Genomic DNA, 18689 nt, shown 5'->3' on the forward strand with positions numbered 1-18689 from the left:
AAGCATTCAAACTCAAGGTATTTAATCTTAATCACTTTATGGATATAATGATTTAGAAAACCACCTACATGCAACCAGTACCCACCACTACCAGGATGAAGATATGAAAGTATTGCAGGATCAAGTCAGCAATTACTTGATGGGAAGTAACTGATGGGAAGACTCACAAAAGGTAATGTGTTGTGAAATTTAGCTCCCAGGATAGTATGATAAAATAACATTTTTCAGTAGACAAACATTGCTTTGGCTGACAGTTTATTAAATACACTACATTTGTACCTTATTCTGTAGTTTTTTAAATTGTTCACACAGGGAATTAGTAAAAACAGACTTTATAGAAAATCATCTGCAAAACTCAAATGAAAATACGAACGTACACACTGCACACGCACTAGATAAACGGAATTGACAGAACTTATTTCAGCCTGTACAGGCGATCATGAAGTACTGACCATGGAATATAAGTTGGTTTGGTTTTCTTAAATCTTACACCAAACCACGACTTCAGAAGTGTTAATGTTGAAATGTGGACGCAAAAATGTCTAACAAAACTGTTTAATAGTGTTTGAGAAACAAGACCAAAAGTACTGTTTTTCTTTTACAGATTCTTTTCTAAATCCATTCTCTATGAACTCTCCATCCCATTCTGAGAATTAGGTGCAGACTGATGAGGCCAAACATCAATTCTTTCTAAAAAAAAAAACGACTTGAGCCTATTTACAAAACATGCAAAGGGAGCATTTTAAGTGTTACTGCAGAACTGCATGAAAGTGTGCACAGCTCAGTGACAGAACAGAATCTACCTTTACTGCTGCAAGTGCAGGTCCTTCCCACCTGCTTTCTAGAAGAAACACGTTTCCAGGGCCTGGACTATCAAGTGGCATACAATGCAAAGACAGAGACAGAGAAGTTTGTACATCCTTTATATTTCCAGCTGTTGAGACAGTACTTTTGAGAGCTAAGGTTACCTCTAGCGGCGAAACCAGAGCCAACTATTAAGCAGCCAGAATGCTACAGTAATTGAATACATGACCATTTCTCTTTTAGCACGTTCTTTGTTTTCCTCTTCTAGAAGTTGTAGACGTCTATTTAGTTTGATAATCTAATGAAAAACAAAATTGGAATTAATAAACATAGAAATCAGATTCTAATACAGTATAAAAACTTGTTAAACGAGTAATTACAATCATGGGAAGTCTGAAGCGAAACAAACTATAAAAGTTACTTATGACAGCTAACCTAACCCTAACCCTTCCCCATTTCTCTTTTCTGTATTTGAATCCTTAATTGATTCGATGGAGAGGTAAGGAAACTGTTGCATACATATTGTTACTCTAGCAGCAAAATCTAGTTGCAGGTACCATAGCAGAACTGATACAGGACTCCTGCCTCTTCCAAGCCTTTTCTCTGAGCTGCTCATGACTCCGCTTCAGTTGTTCATCTTTACCTGGAATAACTGTCTTCTTGGTCTGAGTGGCACTGGGCGTCTCCTAAATCTCCTGCTGCAGAGAGCCCTGTGATAGGCCACCCAGACCCGTCAGGTCTGAAAGCCTCGTCATTCCCCAGCTGCTGCGAAGTTACTGGCTGAAGCACCATCCTCAGCTGCTGGACTCGCCTGTCAATGGCCCTGGGCTGAACAACTGCTTTGCCTAAGCTCATGCTGCCTTACTGATGGTAACAGAAAAATACTTTATTCCATCCTGTTTCCCTCTGCATCATTTGGTGCAGACATAACAAAAACACCAAATACAACTTCCCCAAATATGTTCTTTTGTTTGTTTGTTTTTGAGCTGAACAGAAGCAGGAGCCAGGAACTCTGTTCAGGTCTCCCAAGTGTGAAGCAGTAACCCAACCACTTGAGCCATCATCACTGGCTCCCAGGGTGTGCGTTAGCAGGACGCCATAGCAGCTATCGCCCTCATGTACTGATGTGGGATGCAGGTGTCGTAACTGGCATATTAACCACTAGACTAAATGCACACCCCTGGCAACAATACTATTATGACCATAAAAACATATAAATAGTGGTTCAGCTACCACTTTAAAATCCCATATAAATAGGATTAACACCTTAGGATGTACTATTTGGTACATTAGATACCTGTCGTCTTAATGAAGCTGCATCTACAACAGTCATGTCTTCTGATGTTCCTTCAATGGTTGTATCTATGTTTGAAATGCCATACCTAGCAAATAAGAAATAAAAATACAAATTAGTATGGAAATTAATTAATACAATATGGAAACAGAACCGAGAATTCTAAAATACAGAAGCTAATAAACTAAGGAAATAGAACTAAGAACGAATTGGCAAGTCATGCTGTATAATACTCAAAGAAGTATCACAAAGATTGGAATTTACCAATAGGAATTAGTAAAATAGTTTACTCATAAAGGAAAAGCTGAAGATGACAACTTTCTATAAATTTTAGGGAAATGTACCAAAATTTGAAGAATGAGACTCCCTAACAATTTTCAGGCCAGAGGGACTGGCAATGCTAAAAAAGACCCTTGGCTGAAACGTCTGGGAGCTGCCAATATACAATTTTTACACAGACTCACGTCCGTATGTGGAGTTCCATAGCAGAGTCCCAGGTAGGGAATGCAAAGTAGACTAACTCTTAGAAAAAGGAGCAATCACTTTGTATTTCTTCTCTTCTCATTGCCTCTTCTCTTTCCATATCCACCCTTTACTTCTTATTCTCAATTACTTACTCTCAACTGTGTTGTCTCACAGAAGCAATTGTAAAATCTCCTGAATATATCTTGCCACTATATTTAGATGTAGAACTGACTCAATAATAAATACAAGGCTATGTGTAAAATAATACTAGAAAAATACTACGGCAAAATCCAAAGAAAGCATTTTAAAATACACCTTTTGCTTACTATGCTCCTCAATCTGTCTATATGAAATACATGAAATTTGTTCACCTTAAAATAAGTAACTAAATAAAAGGAAGTACTTTTTGTTCAAATGCATTTACTTCAAAAAAGGGTATGGAACTTTAGTGAATGACAATAAACTTCTGAAAAGCAAATACAAATGCCATTCCTCCCCTCTACCCAGATTCTCGTATTTCAAAACTTAATTAACAGCTTTATTGGATACAACTTATATACCACACAATTCACTTCACATGCTTATCTATTTTATATCCTATATGGTTATCAATAGTATGGCATAGTAACTTTTCTGAATGAATAGAATATAAATATATTGAATTAAAACTTCCTTCTGGGTAATCTATAGACAGTTAGCACACAGATCGTCTATTCCCAGAAAGTCTCCATGAAAAAAATACTCAACCACACAAAAGAATATGAAATCAAATTATATTTTACATCCTGAAATGTTAGAGGGGAGTCTACTCAGAAAACCCTTTTGTTTCAGAAGTTGCTGAAAATAGTCCTAAAATACTTTAATAAAGTAGGAAAAACAGAATTGAAAAGCAGGTGGTGTGTACTGACTTTAAGCAACCTACAACAAAATGTTCCTTTTAGTGGGTCAATTAACTTCCTTTCTCCGTAACAGCCCCTTCTTCACGGGAACAGAGTGAAGATCCTGGAATACTGAGGGTACTGCATCAGTCAGAGAAGCAGACTTCTAAGTTAACCCATGAATGCTGGACCATGGGCTTTACAAATATCCGAGTTAATTATTCTTTGGAACATTAAAACATGATAAAATATTAATATTAAAATTAAAATAGTAAATATTAAAACACGATTAAATGATTAGTGGAAAAAAATAGGGGTTACACTTTTCTACACTCCATCCCCAAAATAAAACCTTTCTATTTCCCTGAAGTCACATATTAGATGAATAATGGAGAAAAAAATCAAAACCATCACCTCATAAGTAAAGGGGTCCGATGTGGCCACAGAGAATGAAGTGTTAATTAAGGGATTACTCACGGTTTAAAGCCAGAAGTTACTAAGGTTCACCTACCTGTAAATGAAATCTTCATTGCAAAATTTTATGTACATAACTCAATTTAAAATAATTGAATGTGGGGCTGGTGTTGTGGCATAAGGGAGGGTAGTCACCGCCTGTGCCAGCATCCCATATGAGTCCTGATTTTGAGTCCCCGCTGCTCCACTTTTGATCCAGCTCCCTGCTAATGTGCCTGGGGAAGCAGTGGAAGATGGCCCAAGGGTTGGGCCCTTGCCTCCCATGTGGGAGACTTAGATGAAGCTTCTGGCTCCAGGCTTTGGCCTGGGCTAGCCCTGGCTGTTGTGGCCATCCGGGGAGTGAACCAGCAGATGGAAGAGCTCTCTCAGGGCCGATGCTGCGGCTTAGCGGGTGAAGCCACTGCCTGCAGTGTCGACATCCCATATGGGTGCTGGTTCATGTCCTGGCTGCTCCACTTCCAGGCCAGCTTTCTGTTATGGCCTGGGAAAGCAGTGGAAGATGGCCCAAGTCCTTGGGCCCCTGCACCCACGTAGGAGACCCAGAAGAAGATCCTAGCTCCTGGCTTTGGATCGGTGCAGCTCTGGCCATTGTGGCCAACTAGGGAGTGAACCAGCAGATAGATCTCTCGCGATCTCTTTCTCTCTGCCTCTGCTTCTCTGTAACTCTGCCTTCCAAATAAATAAATAAATTTTTAAAACCAAACCTGTTTTCTTAAAAAAAGATCTCTCTGAAACTTTCAAATAAATACATAAATAGCAAAAAAAAAAAAAAATCAAAAAGAATGTTCCTTTACAATGTGCTTTAAACTAAAACCTGTATTTTTCAGAACTAGAAACCCTAGAAGAAAATGGTCTTTTAGACCACTGGCTAAATATACTTTCACAGAAAGATAAGATCACAAACAGAAAAATACATGCTGGGGCTGGCATCATGCTATAGCAGATTAAGCTGCCGCCTGCAATGCCAGTATCCCACAGGAGTGCTGGTTTGAGTCCAGCTCCTGCTCATGCATTTGGGGAGGCAGTGGAGGATGGCCCAAGTGATTGGGCCCTCACCACCCATGTGGGAGACCTGGATGGGGTTCCTAGCTTCTGGCTTCGGCTTGGCCCAGCCCAGCAGTTGTGACCATTTGTGCAGTGAACCAACAGATGGAAGAATTCTGTCTCTCTGTTTCTCCCACTCCCTGATTCTGCCTTTCAAATAAATAAATAAATCTTACAAAAAAAATTAGAAAACTACAAGATACAATTAAGAGCATAAGGACATAGACATAACTGAGAGCGTAAAAGAGAGACATCTGGGCAGGCACTGTGTTGCAGTGAGTTAAGTTGCTGCTTGCGAACCCAGCATCTCATATCAGAGTGTGGTTCAAGACCTGGATGCAGTTCCTGGATCCCGGCTTTGGCCCGGCCTAGACCTAGCTGTTGTGGTCATTTGGGGAGTGAATCACAGGATGAAAGATACCTCTCTTCCTCGCCCTCCCTGTCACTCTGCCTTTCAAATAAACAAATCTAAAAGTAAACAAACAAGCACAAAGAAGTCAGCAGAGTGATAAGGGCCCCTGAGGGTACACTTTCCAATTTCTCCAACATAAATTCAGTACAAACTAGAAACAGATGTCTGCCCTTTTCTCTTCCTTAGATGGATGTGACAGTTCCTTCCAATCACAGAATTAATGCTGCCAGATTTAAATGTGCTGCCACAGATAACACATTTCTGCTTAAAATAAAGTGATTCTGAAAAAATTACAGTAGTGGCATCTGTGGCCATAAACCAGTTTGTGCTTTTGTTTTTCCAGAAGATGGGAAAACTAGATGAGATCTTGGCACTGGAGAATCTCAGGCATTTGTACATTCCATTCTCTCTGCCTTTGTGCATGACAGGAAGAAACAATTCCTCAGGGTAAGCACGTCTGAAAGGAACAAAAATGAGAGTGTCCCAAGCTGACAGATGATAAAAAGGCTTAAAATTAAATTCCCTTTCTGTATGTTCAACTTGCCAGACTACTGGTTATCAGTGCTCACTTCCTCCCACTTCAGACGGTGCCCTGTAACGAGGTTTACCTCCACACTTGAAAGTGACATTATAGATAATTAACAGCTGAAAAGGAAATGCTGGATAGGATCTGGGCAACAATGGAAGCAATGCACATAAAACATGCTTTAGCTTTTCTGTGTTAGCGTGGTCTCCTGAAAGCTACTAAAACTGTATGCAGGGGTGGGCACTGAGACACAGCAGTTAGGACACTGGTAGGAGTGCTTGGATCCCGGATCAGAGTGCCCTTGCTCCCTACTCCACCTCGGATTCGGCTTCCTGCAAACGTGTACCCTGGGGAGGGCAGATGATGGCTCCCACATGGGAGACCTGAATGCAGTTCTGGCTCCTGACTTTGCTGCCAAGTCCAGGCTGCTGTGGGAATCTGGGGAATGAAACAGCAGACTGAAGATCTCTGTCTCCCTTTCTCTGTTGCTCTGACTTTCAAAAAAAAAAAAAAAAAAATGAATAGATACAATTTTTTATAAAAATCCACTGTATTTAAAAAAAATGTCCCAGATGTCCCTGTCATAATGATTACATATCTGTCCTGGCACTCTGCTGCCAAAATGCCACAACTGATCAAACTTCCTGTTCTTAGCCGCAGGATGCACTCATTCAGAAAAGTCACCGAAGTTCAAGCTACGACATAAAGGAATGGCTATTACGTGCGTTATGTCTGTAAAGCAGATTTTATCAACGATTTATCCTGTTAATTACAAAGTCTCAAAATTTACCTGACGTTGTCATGATGAGGATTAGAAGTGGCGGCAGCAGACCCACCACGCAACACAGGTCTAAGGCAGGTTTTTGCGGGAGAAGGCACAAGACAGAATCAGGAAACAGAGAAGTGACAAAGGCAAAAACAAGACAAATAAATGTCAATTTGGATTATATTGTATATGTTAATACAATATAATATCTCTCACTTTAAAAATGCTAGTCTCATATGTCCTCCATTTTATGATTTTCATAAATTTCACATCTTATAATTGCTCCAAGTAACAAAGGGAATCTATACTTAAGTGACAAAATAGCACCAACATGTAAAATTATTCTTTTGGTGCTTATATTTTTATTTTATGAAATTCAAGGCAAAGGAAAACTCTATTTTTTGGAAATTGTAATTCCTCTCTTCTAGTTGGAAAAAAAATCACCAGCAGTTTTATAAGCATATCAAGAACTGGACAATAGCACCTGTATGATCACAGTTCCTCATATTAACAGCTCTATCACATAAACTATAAATTTCAACAAAGTCCCACTTCCCACAGTTCTTTCCCTCCCACCTCATTAATATTGATTATGCCTGATGTCATACTGTAACTGTGCCTCATTTAAACCCTTTCCAGAGCAAAATCAGAAAAATTTCGGTTCTGGAACCAGGGACATCAACGTACACACTGCAATGAATTATGAGAAATGGAACCAAATATGGGAGTGAGTCTCATTTTGAGACAACCAGGAGTGACATACAGGGCTGCTGGCAATGAAGACTAAGAGGCACTGGAAAACTTTGTGGGGATTTTTTCAGTTGCTCTCAGCACATACTTTGGTTCTAGAGGAAGATGTGTTTTCTTTCTAATACCTTTTATTTTTAAAATCAGAAAACAAAAGCTCTACATGTTAACTGTTCAATTCCCCTCCAAACAATCAGCAGTATTTATCAGCCAGATAAAGGAAGTCAGGGTAGAGGATCCATGTGAGGATTTTAAGAATTATTAAATACTGCTTTCACTTTCTACGTAACTGTTTTGCCTGAATACAAGTATTGAGGCAATATTTAATTATAGTAAACATTCAATACCAAATGCACAATTTTTTCCTTCCAAGTAGGAACACCTGTAGAATTTTGACTAAAATACAAATCATTATTTTCTGACAATTTATGCAAGAAAATTTTAATGTTTAGCTTCTGCATGTTTGAAAGGTGCTATCAGTCATTAAAGGGAATTTCTGGAGCTTAGAAGATATGGGGTTCAGACCTTTTCAGATGACCTGTTTGATTTTTATTTTGTTGGCTAAAGAACACTAAGAAATCACATGTTTGAGACTGGCTTTAAATCCACCCCATCCTACTAACATATTTACTCTCTGATATTAGAAAAACTGTTACTTAAGTATCACCTTAAATTACAGTAACATGAAAGTGACTAACTAAATAGGGCCACTGCTATGTGCTTCCTAAAACATTTTTTAAAAAGGTACATGAGGAGTGGGCGTTTAGCATGGGTATCCCACAACAGAGTGGCTAGGTTCAGTTCCAAGGTTCAGCTCTTGATTCCAGCCTCCCGCCAAAGCAGACTCGGAGTCAGCACACGAGGGCTCCTGTGCCTGGATTCTGGCCTCCTAGGTGGGACATGTGGATTGTGTTACCAGCTTCTGGCTCTAGCCATAGCCCACGCTGTTGTGGCATTTGGGAGTAAACCATAAGATTTACAAATAAAACTCTCTCTCTCAAGTAAAACTTAAAATAGATTTTTTAAAATGCATACTAGTATGTTCAAATGGATCTGCCATATTTAAAATATTCCACCACAGAGATTTCCCTTTGATAATGCAGAGCCAGAAAATAATACAGTTACCTTTCACAACGTATTTCATTTTGTCTTCTCACACTGGCAATTGACACATATAATATAAAAGTAAATTAGACAGGTATTTGGCAAAATTAGAAACTTCATTCAAGAACCACTTCCTACCATAAATATGATCTAATACACAAAAAATCTTTTTAACAGTGTTTCGTAATTAAGAGTGGAAAAGGGAAGAAAATCCCAAGGCTATCAAGTTCTGGCATTAACCTGTATACTGACATTTTTGAATAAATATGATGTCTGATTTTTTTTTTCTGCTATAGAAATGCTGTAGTAAAAAAAACAGTTTGGAGGACTAGAAAATACACATTTTTTAAAAATAACAAATAATAAACACTGTGTCAACTACAACTCTGCATATCTGTCTTCCAAGTTACTTATTTATAGGGTAAGTGCCAGAAATGTAAATTACTCACACATCTAGTCTCTCAAAGCTAGTACAATTTGCTAAAGAAAAAAAAAATATTCAAGACCCTCCTAAAAACAAAATTTAAGCATGACTTACTGATCAATAATTAAATAATATTTATACATGTAACTAAGTTCCTTTCTAAAAATGTTAATATTTCATATTGGAGATGAGACGCATAGTTCTAACAGATATAGGCAGAAACTGGCATTTCTTAAATGTCCAAGGACCAAACTGTAATAGCATTTTAAGTCTCTCTGCCACTGTGCACTGGTACTTTTCCCAGATGTACTGATAAATTTCCAGGGGCTGGCACTGGGGCACAGCAGATTAAGCCCCGACTTGCAACGCCTGTATCCCATTTGGGTGCCAGTTCGAATTCCGGCTGCTCCATTTCTGATCCTGGTTAACATGCCTCGGAAAGCAGCTAAACTGACCTAAGTGTTTGGGCCCCTGCATCCATGTGGGAGACCCAGATGAAGCTCCTGGCTTTGGCCTGGCCCACTCCTGGGCCACTGCAGCCATTTGGGAAATAAATCAGCAGATGGAAGATCTCTTTCTTTCTCTCTCTCTCTCCCTTTCTCTATAGTTCTGGCTTTTAAATAAATAAATAAATTTTCAATATGAGTTTTCCAAATGTACCTGTTTAAATAAACTTTTCTAAAGTGCACCTAGGATTTAACTTGGTTTTCATGTTGAGCTTGGTTTAGATCACCAAAATTCTCATAAGAAAATACTGTCATAACCTTTGAAGTGTAAACTAAAAATAGTTCTTATGTCAAACAATGTGAATGTACATTGTTTCATAATAATAAAGCAGAAAAGAAAGTTTTTTGACTCTTTTTTCCAAATAGTTCTAGCTTAAGTTAACCTAATGTGATGGCATAAGACCAAAGATGAACTATTATATTAGCATAACAGCCAAGAGTAATAAGACAGAAAGGAAAAAATTATGTATACACCAAGGAACATAAAAGCACTTAAAACTTGATAAGCAGTATTATTTTATAAACATGCAAGTAGAGCATTATCCAAATTTCACATTCTTATTTCTTACATCTAAAAAGTCATGATAGATACTTCTCACAGTGGAAATAAAACTGATTTGGCATTTAAAATACTTATCAAAAGTGTTCAACATTTAGATCCTAACAGATTTGAACATAATTTAAAAAAAATCCTTTCAATAATGAAAGTATTAAAAAGACTGATGAGATTGTAGCCCTTCAGGCTCCAAGGAAACAAATAATGTTCCAGGAGCAAAAGATCATTAATAGAATTCCTTTATGAATTTAAACAATCTTATAATAAGACAACTCCTAGAAAAGGGATTTTAAGGTCATCAGTTATTACACCATAAAAAGACAAATTTTCACTTGCAGTTCAAAACATTTCTTCATGAAAAATACAGTAAAATTTGCATGGGTAAGATTTTTGATTTTGTACATGTGAACTTGAAGTGAAAAATTTTCCCATTATTGAGAAAAAAATATCTGTATCATAGCATTGAACTTGTGTTATGTGTTGCTAGGGGGTGGAAAAAAAACCCACATAATTTTAAAGTACAGGGACTCAGTCTTCTAGTTAAGCTATTGTTTCATCTATAAAGGATTTAGAAATAGTTTTCTGATTCAGATATTTTTATCATAAAGCATCTGGTAAGATATACTCTGACCTAAATAATCTGATGTCTTCTAAAGACCTACTCTAATTGAAAAGTTAAAATGGTTATCTGGTAGAGCATCTATTTTAAGGACAGCCAGGTATTTTATATATACTGAGCATCTTTGAAGGATTTCCTACTACACTGAACAAAGAGTTTGAAACTAGTATCCCTGTATCTTAAATAAAGGTCAGAGAAGGGAAGAGTTTTCACATTTGAATTCACAAAATTAGATACTATTGAGGGCTGCAGAAGTTATGCAACTTATTTGTTCAAGGCCATTATGGAAATACTTAGTGAGATGGATCAAGATTGAATCTGAGGGGTGGAGTTGGGCCTAGAGGTAAAAATGCTTATGCCCCATATCAGACAGCCTGAGTTTAAGTCTGCTCCAGACTGCAGTTTCTTGCTAATGTGCACCTTAACAATCAGCAGGTGTCTTAAGAAGTCAGGTGCCTGCCACTTACATGGCTCCAGCTTTGGCCTGGTCTAGCTCCAGCTGTTTGGGGCATTCTGTTTCTCATAGGGAAAAAAAAAAAAAAAAGACAATTACGACTGACCCTCTAAATCCATGATTTTTCTCCTAAACTTTGTTGCCTCACACAGTCTCCAATTATTCCCAGAGTCTTTGAAGCATAAAAGGACTCCGAACCCTTGGGGGGAAACAAAATGTAGGATGAGCATCCTTAAACCTAAAGTCTGAAATTCAAAATGCTCTGAAATCTGAAATTCCTGGAGTGCCAACCTGATGCTCAAAAAATTTAAGATTTGGAACATTTCAATTTCCAGATCAGGGATGCTCAAGCAGTGAAGTCTATGAAAATACTCCAAAAGCCAATAATCTAGTCCCAAGCATTTCAGATAAGGGCTACTCAACCTGTACATTCTATATACACATACATGTACATATAACCACCCCAGCGGCATGAGCTTCCTCTTTATACTCTTTTTTGTACAGCTTTGATTTCTTGGGCCCAGACACACACCACTAGATTAAGTCTTAGAAAGGCCATGGATTCAACAATGGTAAGGAGTGTGGACAAGTGTTCTTGAAGTATGGGGAAACATCTGGGCCTACACAAGGATTAAAAGAACCGAACAAGAAAAAAAATTTGTTCACAGCAATCCAAAACATTATCAACTGTTACAATAAGAAATAAAGCTTATGGGAAAGGCTGCTTCATTTATTAGGAATTCTTCAAAATAGAAAAATTAACAATCCTAAGATGAGTTAAAAAATTCAAATACTGACTCTCAGAAGTTATTAGGTAAGTGGAGTTGAAATGAAACTAATTATACCACACTCTACCGAAAATAATTGCCCAAATTTCATCTTTTAAAAACAGCTATAGTAATAAAGCAAGGCAAAAATACTTGAAATCATTGCAACAAAAATATTGTATGAATAAGTCTATGTGTTCTATGGATCATTTTACTTGGAGATGTTCAAAAGTGAGATAACTTACTAATACTGAAAAATATCAGTATTATCAAAAAGATAATAGTGCTTTGGATTTTCATTATAAGCCTAGAAACCCTCTGAAAAGAAGAAAGGAAAAAGTCCTGGCAGCTGCACTGATAGCACTTTCTCGTATCCACTTTATTAATCCAGTTGTATCAGTGTCATAAACGGTTAAGTCAAAAGACTCAGAAAAGACAGCTAGTATCCCTCGGTTCAACATCCCATACCCCATCCAACGAGGTCCCTCAAAATAGTCCCAAATGGAATCAAGTGCTTAGAACAGGTCAAGAATGCCTTTGAAAATAATCATTACACTTACACCAAACAGTAACTACTCTCCTTGACCCTTTGAAGAAAAGCTAATGTCATCTGATGAAATGTGAATTTTGGACAATAATTTTAAATTACAAGAAAGCAAAGCAAGCTGTTTCAAACCACTGCATCTCCGAAAGAGACTAGCAGGTGCAAACATAAAAGGAAGACACCACAGTCCAGAAAATAAGCCAGAAAACAAAACAAAACAAAACAACAAAACCAAAACGTATCACAGCTGGCAAGAGTCACTGATAGCCAATCACCTGCGATTTTCATCCAGCACATCCAAGATCTGCTGGTAAACCCTACGAGTAGAAGACTGGATAAGCGACAAAATGCCACGAGCAGAGGAAAGATTAGCTCCATCTTCAGGTAACATATGGGGAGGACAGACCCGAGCCTGTTGTGGTGATGGTGTCACACTGTTTACATAAGCACAGCAAATGAAGAGAAAAACACTCAAGTCAGAATTTTATAAAACTTCAGCTGAGCAGTTTTTAATCTTAGTTTTCTTGCCCCCTTTTCCCACCTCCACTCCCCCCCTCAAGAAAACAAACCAAAGAAATTAATAAACACTTTGAATTAGTTTCAAAAACAAGCTACAATGTAACACTTGTAACTTTGTAATCCAAAACATCAAATTTTTTTTTTTAAAAGCAAACATGAAAGAACAATTTGGAGAGGGCAGAATAAGTATAAAGTATTCAATTCCCAGCTTTGAAAAAGCCACATTCTTTAATTAGTACACATTCCAATTCAATAGGCCAAGTATGTAAGAAACAACGGTGTACCCAGGGACGGAGGATCAGAAGAGCAGGGTAGAGAATTCTGGTACACAGGTTTCAAAATTGAAACACATGACTCAGAAGTGATTCCATGAAAATGCCACTTCAAATATTGCACAAAGACAATGACACTGAGTTTATGAAGAGTAAATGTCATTGATTTAAAGAAGAAAACTGTCAACAAATCATTTTAATTGCTTCCAGTACATGTTTTCTAGCTAAATGGCTACAAAATAAAACTATCACCAATTCTATAAGACAGAGAAAGAAGGCAAGGATATTTATTATCATTATCCAGATGGTTGATAAATCTTAATTACTCTTATATCTGAAATGAGTCAAAATTTCTTTTGGTTCTACTGCCAGTGTTTCCTGAAAACTGACCACACTGGAATGAAGCAATGTTTACATTACTAATTTTATCTCTTAAGACTCAGTTCAGTATCCTGAGACAGCATTTAATATCAGGACATGATTAACTATTTCAGGTATTTAACTGATAGATGGACTTAGCATTTGGTCTGCACCAATAAGAGGACTGTAACACTTGGTTGAGGACTAAATATTCTTCATATGAAGGTAAAACACACAAGGCCAAAAGCTTCATCCTCATGTGTTATGTCCAAAAGAATAAAAGCAGAGGACATGGCGAACAACCACAAAAACACAGAGCCGGCACTGCAGCTCACTAGGCTAATCCTCCGCCTTGCGGCACCGGCACACCAGGTTCTAGCCCCGGTCGGGGCGCTGGATTCTGTCCCGGTTGCCCCTCTTCCAGGCCAGCTTTCTGCTGTGGCCCGGGAGTGCAGTGGAGAATGGCCCAAGTGCTTGGGTCCTGCACCCCATGGGAGACCAGGAGAAGCACCTGGCTCCTGGCTCTGTATCAGCCGGCTGCGGCGGCCAGGTGAACCAACGGCAAAAGGAAGACCTTTCTCTCTGTCTCCCTCTCTCACTGTCCACTCTGTCAAAAAAACAAAACAAAACAAAACAAAACAAAACAAAACAAAAACACAGAACTCTAAACTTTTCTAATTTATGTATTTGTTTAAAACCACAAATTAAGCTGGATAATTTTTGAAGAATAGTTATTCTCATCTAATAATATTGCCAGAAAATTAGAAAACACAAACTCTTCACACTTTTGTGACTAATTTGGATTGTTTTGATGGTCCAAAGAGGCATACTAAATATGAAAAACATGTTTCCCAAGGACTACTTCAAAGAAAAAAATGTAAATGATATTGGTAAATTAATCTATCAAGGCTGATTCAGCACAGTCTCATGGCTGGCAAACTTAAATGTTTGTTCAGACTGACATTCCTCTGGAATATCAACCAACCAATGATATCTGACAAAACCCATGCTAGGTATACCCCAGAAGAGTAAAAAAATCGGCATATCTGGGATACAAAGTCATCCTGTGCTCAGAATTCTGTTTAGGCAGCACAGTGAAAACCTGAAGCTCTGTAAATGTTTGTGAGAAATCAGACTGAGTTTATGTCAAAGGTGTGCCAATGAGGCAGGCTTGAAAACGGCTAGTTCTGGGGCCAGTGTTGTGGCATAGTGGGAAAAGCTACCGCCTGCAGTGCCGGCATCTCATGAGGGCGCTGGTTCGAGTTCTGGCTGCTCCACTTCCAATCCTGCTCTCTGCTATGGCCTAGGAAAGCAGTAGAAGATGGCCCAAGTCCTTGGGCCCCTGCACCCAAACGGGTGACCTGGAGGAAGCTTCTGACTCCTGGCTTTGGTTTGGCGCAGCTCTGGCCATTGCAGCCACCTGGGGAGTGAACCAGCAGATGGAAGACCTCTCTCTCTGCCTCTGCCTCTCTGTAGCTCTGCCTTTCAAATAAATAAATTAAGAGAATTTATATAAAAATGGCTAGTTCTGTGACAACATAATCAGTCCATCTTACATTCTTCTTAACAGCTACCGAAGTAGCTTCCAAAGCTTAATTTTCTTAAGCCAGTTTTCAAAGATTACTTAGTATTTTGTCTTTGTAGCTTTGAGCTTAAATTGAATATTTTGCTTATCATTTTGTATCAAAAACCAACTAGATGCATACTAATATAATAAAGGTTATAATAATATTTAGAATTACAACCTTACAGCAACAATGTCAATAAAATAAACCCAAATCTATAAAAAGTTTCATAGATTTTTTCCATTAAAAATTAAAAGGTAGGCTGGCGCTGTGGCGTAGTAGGTTAAGCCTCTATATGCAGCACCAGCATCCCATACGGGCGCTTTTTCGAGTCCCAGCTGCTCTGCTTCTGATCCAGCTCCCTGCTGATAGCCTGGGAAAGCAGTGGAAGATGGCCCAAGTGCTTGGGTCCCTGGACCAGTGTGGAAGACTGAGAGGAAGCTTCTGGCTCCCGGCTTTGGATCAGCACAGCTCTGGCTATTGCGGCCATTTAGGGAATGAAGCAGCAGATGGGAGACCTCTCTCTTTGTCTCTCCCTCTTTCTGTCTGTAACTCTGTTTCTTTAAAATCTTAAAAAAATATATATATTAAAAGGTAAGAAGGTTATTTCCTTTAGGAGAAATCAATTTACCCGAAATAAGCAATAAGGTATTATTTATTTAAATTCTAAAAGTACAAGTGTTTTCTGTCCATATATAGGAAATGAGGTGGTCATAATTAACTTCAGATTGCATGCAAAGAATTCTTAAGATGCAATACACACAGAGAGGATTATAAAACAATCTATAAGAATAAGATTCTATGATCACATGAAATTGAAATATGGTAATAAACAGGGAAAAAAAACCCTTACATGATCCCCAATTGTAATTTTTTTTTTTTTTTGACAGGCAGAGTTAGTGAGAGAGAGAGACAGAAAAGTCTTCCTTCCATTGATTCACCCCCCAAACGGCTGCTACGTCCGGTGCGCTACGCTGATCTGAAGCCAGGAGCCAGGTGCTTCCTCCTGGTCTCCCATGCGGGTGCAGGGCCCAAGCACTTGGACCATCCTCCACTGCCTTCCCGGGCCACAGCAGACAGCTGGACTGGAAGAGGAGCAACCAGGACAAAATCTGGCGCCCCAACCGGGACTAGAACCTGGGATGCCAGCATTGCAGGCAGAGGATTAGCCTTGTGAGCTGCAGCGCCGGCCCTCAATTGTAATTTAACAGGGAAAAAAATCCATGTAAAAGATAAAACATAAACTTAAGTTTTTATCACTACCACCAAAGATATTTATTTCATCAAAGATCAACATCAAAAATATTTAGATTTAGATTTCTGGTTGTCTATCAAAACAAATTAAATTTTTGAAAATTATGAGGAAATTTAACTTTTATTTAAATGGCATCCTCCAAGAAAAGCAAAAAAGGAAGAAGAATTACTTTCTTAAAAGTTACTTTTGACAGTGTACACAAAGGTTAAAGGCCCTTGACTGTTGACATTTATTTCCATCTACAGATGAACTGAATGACTACATGAGATAACCAAAACTACATTCATAGAAGCAATAAATGATTTAACAATTATTTTTCCCTTTTTAAGCAGTAAGCAAGTTTTTTTTAAACAAGCCCCATTTTAGCAATCAGTTTGACACTCATTGGAAGGTTCTCTACTGGTATCAATGCTTACACAGCTGGGTCTCATCTCTGTGCCCACCAAAGTTCAACGAATTTGTTTTGTTTTTACAAGTGAACCATTATGAAATATACAAAAATAAACATATTGCAAGGAAGGGCTGAGATTACTTGAGCAAACGTCACAATATTAGTTTAATTCAAATGTACTTTGATGGTAAGTTGATCCTAGTAATGTTATGAAACAACAAAATTTCTTTACCTATTTTAAGTAAGACTAGAAAAGTTTGAAGAAAGCACTGGTGCTTACCATGTTATTTCATTAGTAACAACTCTAATTCATGCTTACATGAAATCTTGTCACATAAGAGTTAGGTAAGCAGCACTAGCCAATGTCAAACTTATTTACATGGCATACTTAGTCATTATTAAAAGGCAAATTCAAAGGTAAGTACCTCTTTCCCCATGGATTTTTACAGAAATAATATTTCTCAAACTGTGAGGTTAACATCTATGGTGACGTACCAGCCTCTTCCAAAAAAAAAGCAGTAAGGATAAAATAGTAAAGAAAAAGGGGGGAAACATCTTTTTACTTATATAAATTTTGTATTAATTTCACTTAGAATTTTAAATAGAGAGAATACCTTAATTAGCTGTCATCATCTCAGGTAATTTACTGTTTCTAGAAGCACAGTAATAGAACCAGAATAAAAGAAAAATCCTTGGCTGTTAGTGCTGTTTCTTCTTTCGCTTTAGAAAGAACTACATTAGTTTTTGAGCTGTTATACTGTATACCAAAATGTTTCCCCCATTGACAGGTCAGTCACTCCCAAAGCTTTATTTTGTCACACTTATAAAAAGTGTGGCTTTAAATGATCTAAAAAATAAACCAAAACTCTCGACATATAGTCTATTATAGGTAAAAACACAACAACAAAACAACTTTAATGACAAATTACACTTGGACTCCATTCTCCATTTGCGTCAAAATAAAACAACAGTGCATAGTGTGCTAAAATTTCAAGAAAGGCTAGGATAACTAGGCCTGGTTAAATCGAATCTGTAAAGAACTCAGAAGCCAACCAAAGCAAAATGAAGAGAATGGAAAAGGATGCTAGGTTCTTATGTGTAAATCATTCCATTTTCCTTTTACCAATATGTTCAACTCCTCAATTACCCTAGTTCTTTTCTTTAACAAAGTATATAATGATAATCTGAGAAATCCTGAAATAGAGAGAGGTACTAAAAAGCCAAATAATAGAAGAATTAGGGTATTAAATGTCAATTACCTGGTGAAACAGATTAGTATTAACGTAAGTCTGCAAAATTAAAACAACTCCTCTGTGTGAAAAGCAGAGCAGATAAAATCTTACGTGTATTCCGGTGCAGAAATCGGTGCCTGGAACCTTGAAATTTTATTTCTTGGGGCAGAATATGAACTGTGCCACCTTAAATAATAATTATGCTTCTTTTACATATGCAATTTTTATAACAAAGAAAAAACTAGATATGATTCTACTGGTCAAATTCAGTTTTGTGCCAATAGCTGTCAATAATCAATCCTGCTGCCTCCTTAAAGTAGATAAAAAACAAAGGCCAATGCTCTTGCTCTTTTACCTGTTTATACTTCTCAAAATAAAATAAGGTGGAGGTTCATGTACAATAATGCACAGGTACGTTTATAATGATGCATAATCAATCTCACATTATAAAGAAAAGATTAAAGTTCCCTAAAACAAGACTAATAATTCAGTAGAGATAAAATAAAGCTGTATACTAAAAGCTTCTTCCTCACCACATTTACAACACTGAACATTTAATATGCTCATTACACAAAGCTTCCATGTAGATTCTCAAAGATGAATTCAATTATAATTATAATGTTAATAAGTGGTAGGAGAAAAATAGCAGTTATTTTAATAACAAGAAGATGGTTAAGTATCTTACCATAACATGGTAACATAACCCAGAAC

General features: G+C 37.6%; 1 protein-coding gene across 32 annotated transcripts in view; it reads right to left on the minus strand.

The window, feature by feature from the left end:
* Window positions 1-238: 238 nt before the first annotated feature.
* MFF (mitochondrial fission factor) overlaps window positions 239-18689 on the minus strand; it is a 38572-nt gene continuing 20121 nt past the window's right edge. For 3 of the 32 annotated variants that reach the window (XM_008259255.3, XM_008259253.3, XM_008259256.4), the window contains 6 exons: window positions 18090-18164; window positions 12660-12818; window positions 8536-8568; window positions 6688-6747; window positions 2102-2186; window positions 239-1102 (listed from right to left, as the gene is read on the minus strand). In XM_008259255.3, the coding sequence (XP_008257477.1) occupies window positions 971-1102; window positions 2102-2186; window positions 6688-6747; window positions 8536-8568; window positions 12660-12818; window positions 18090-18164 (544 nt within the window). In that variant the 3' untranslated portion in view covers window positions 239-970. The remainder of the gene's footprint in view (window positions 1103-2101; window positions 2187-6687; window positions 6748-8535; window positions 8569-12659; window positions 12819-18089; window positions 18165-18689) is intronic. The other 29 variants (XM_070070126.1, XM_002712512.5, XM_070070127.1 and 26 more) reach the window with 13 other exon arrangements.

Source organism: Oryctolagus cuniculus, chromosome 3 (genome assembly GCF_964237555.1).
Source record: "Oryctolagus cuniculus chromosome 3, mOryCun1.1, whole genome shotgun sequence".
Taxonomy (NCBI): domain Eukaryota; kingdom Metazoa; phylum Chordata; class Mammalia; order Lagomorpha; family Leporidae; genus Oryctolagus; species Oryctolagus cuniculus.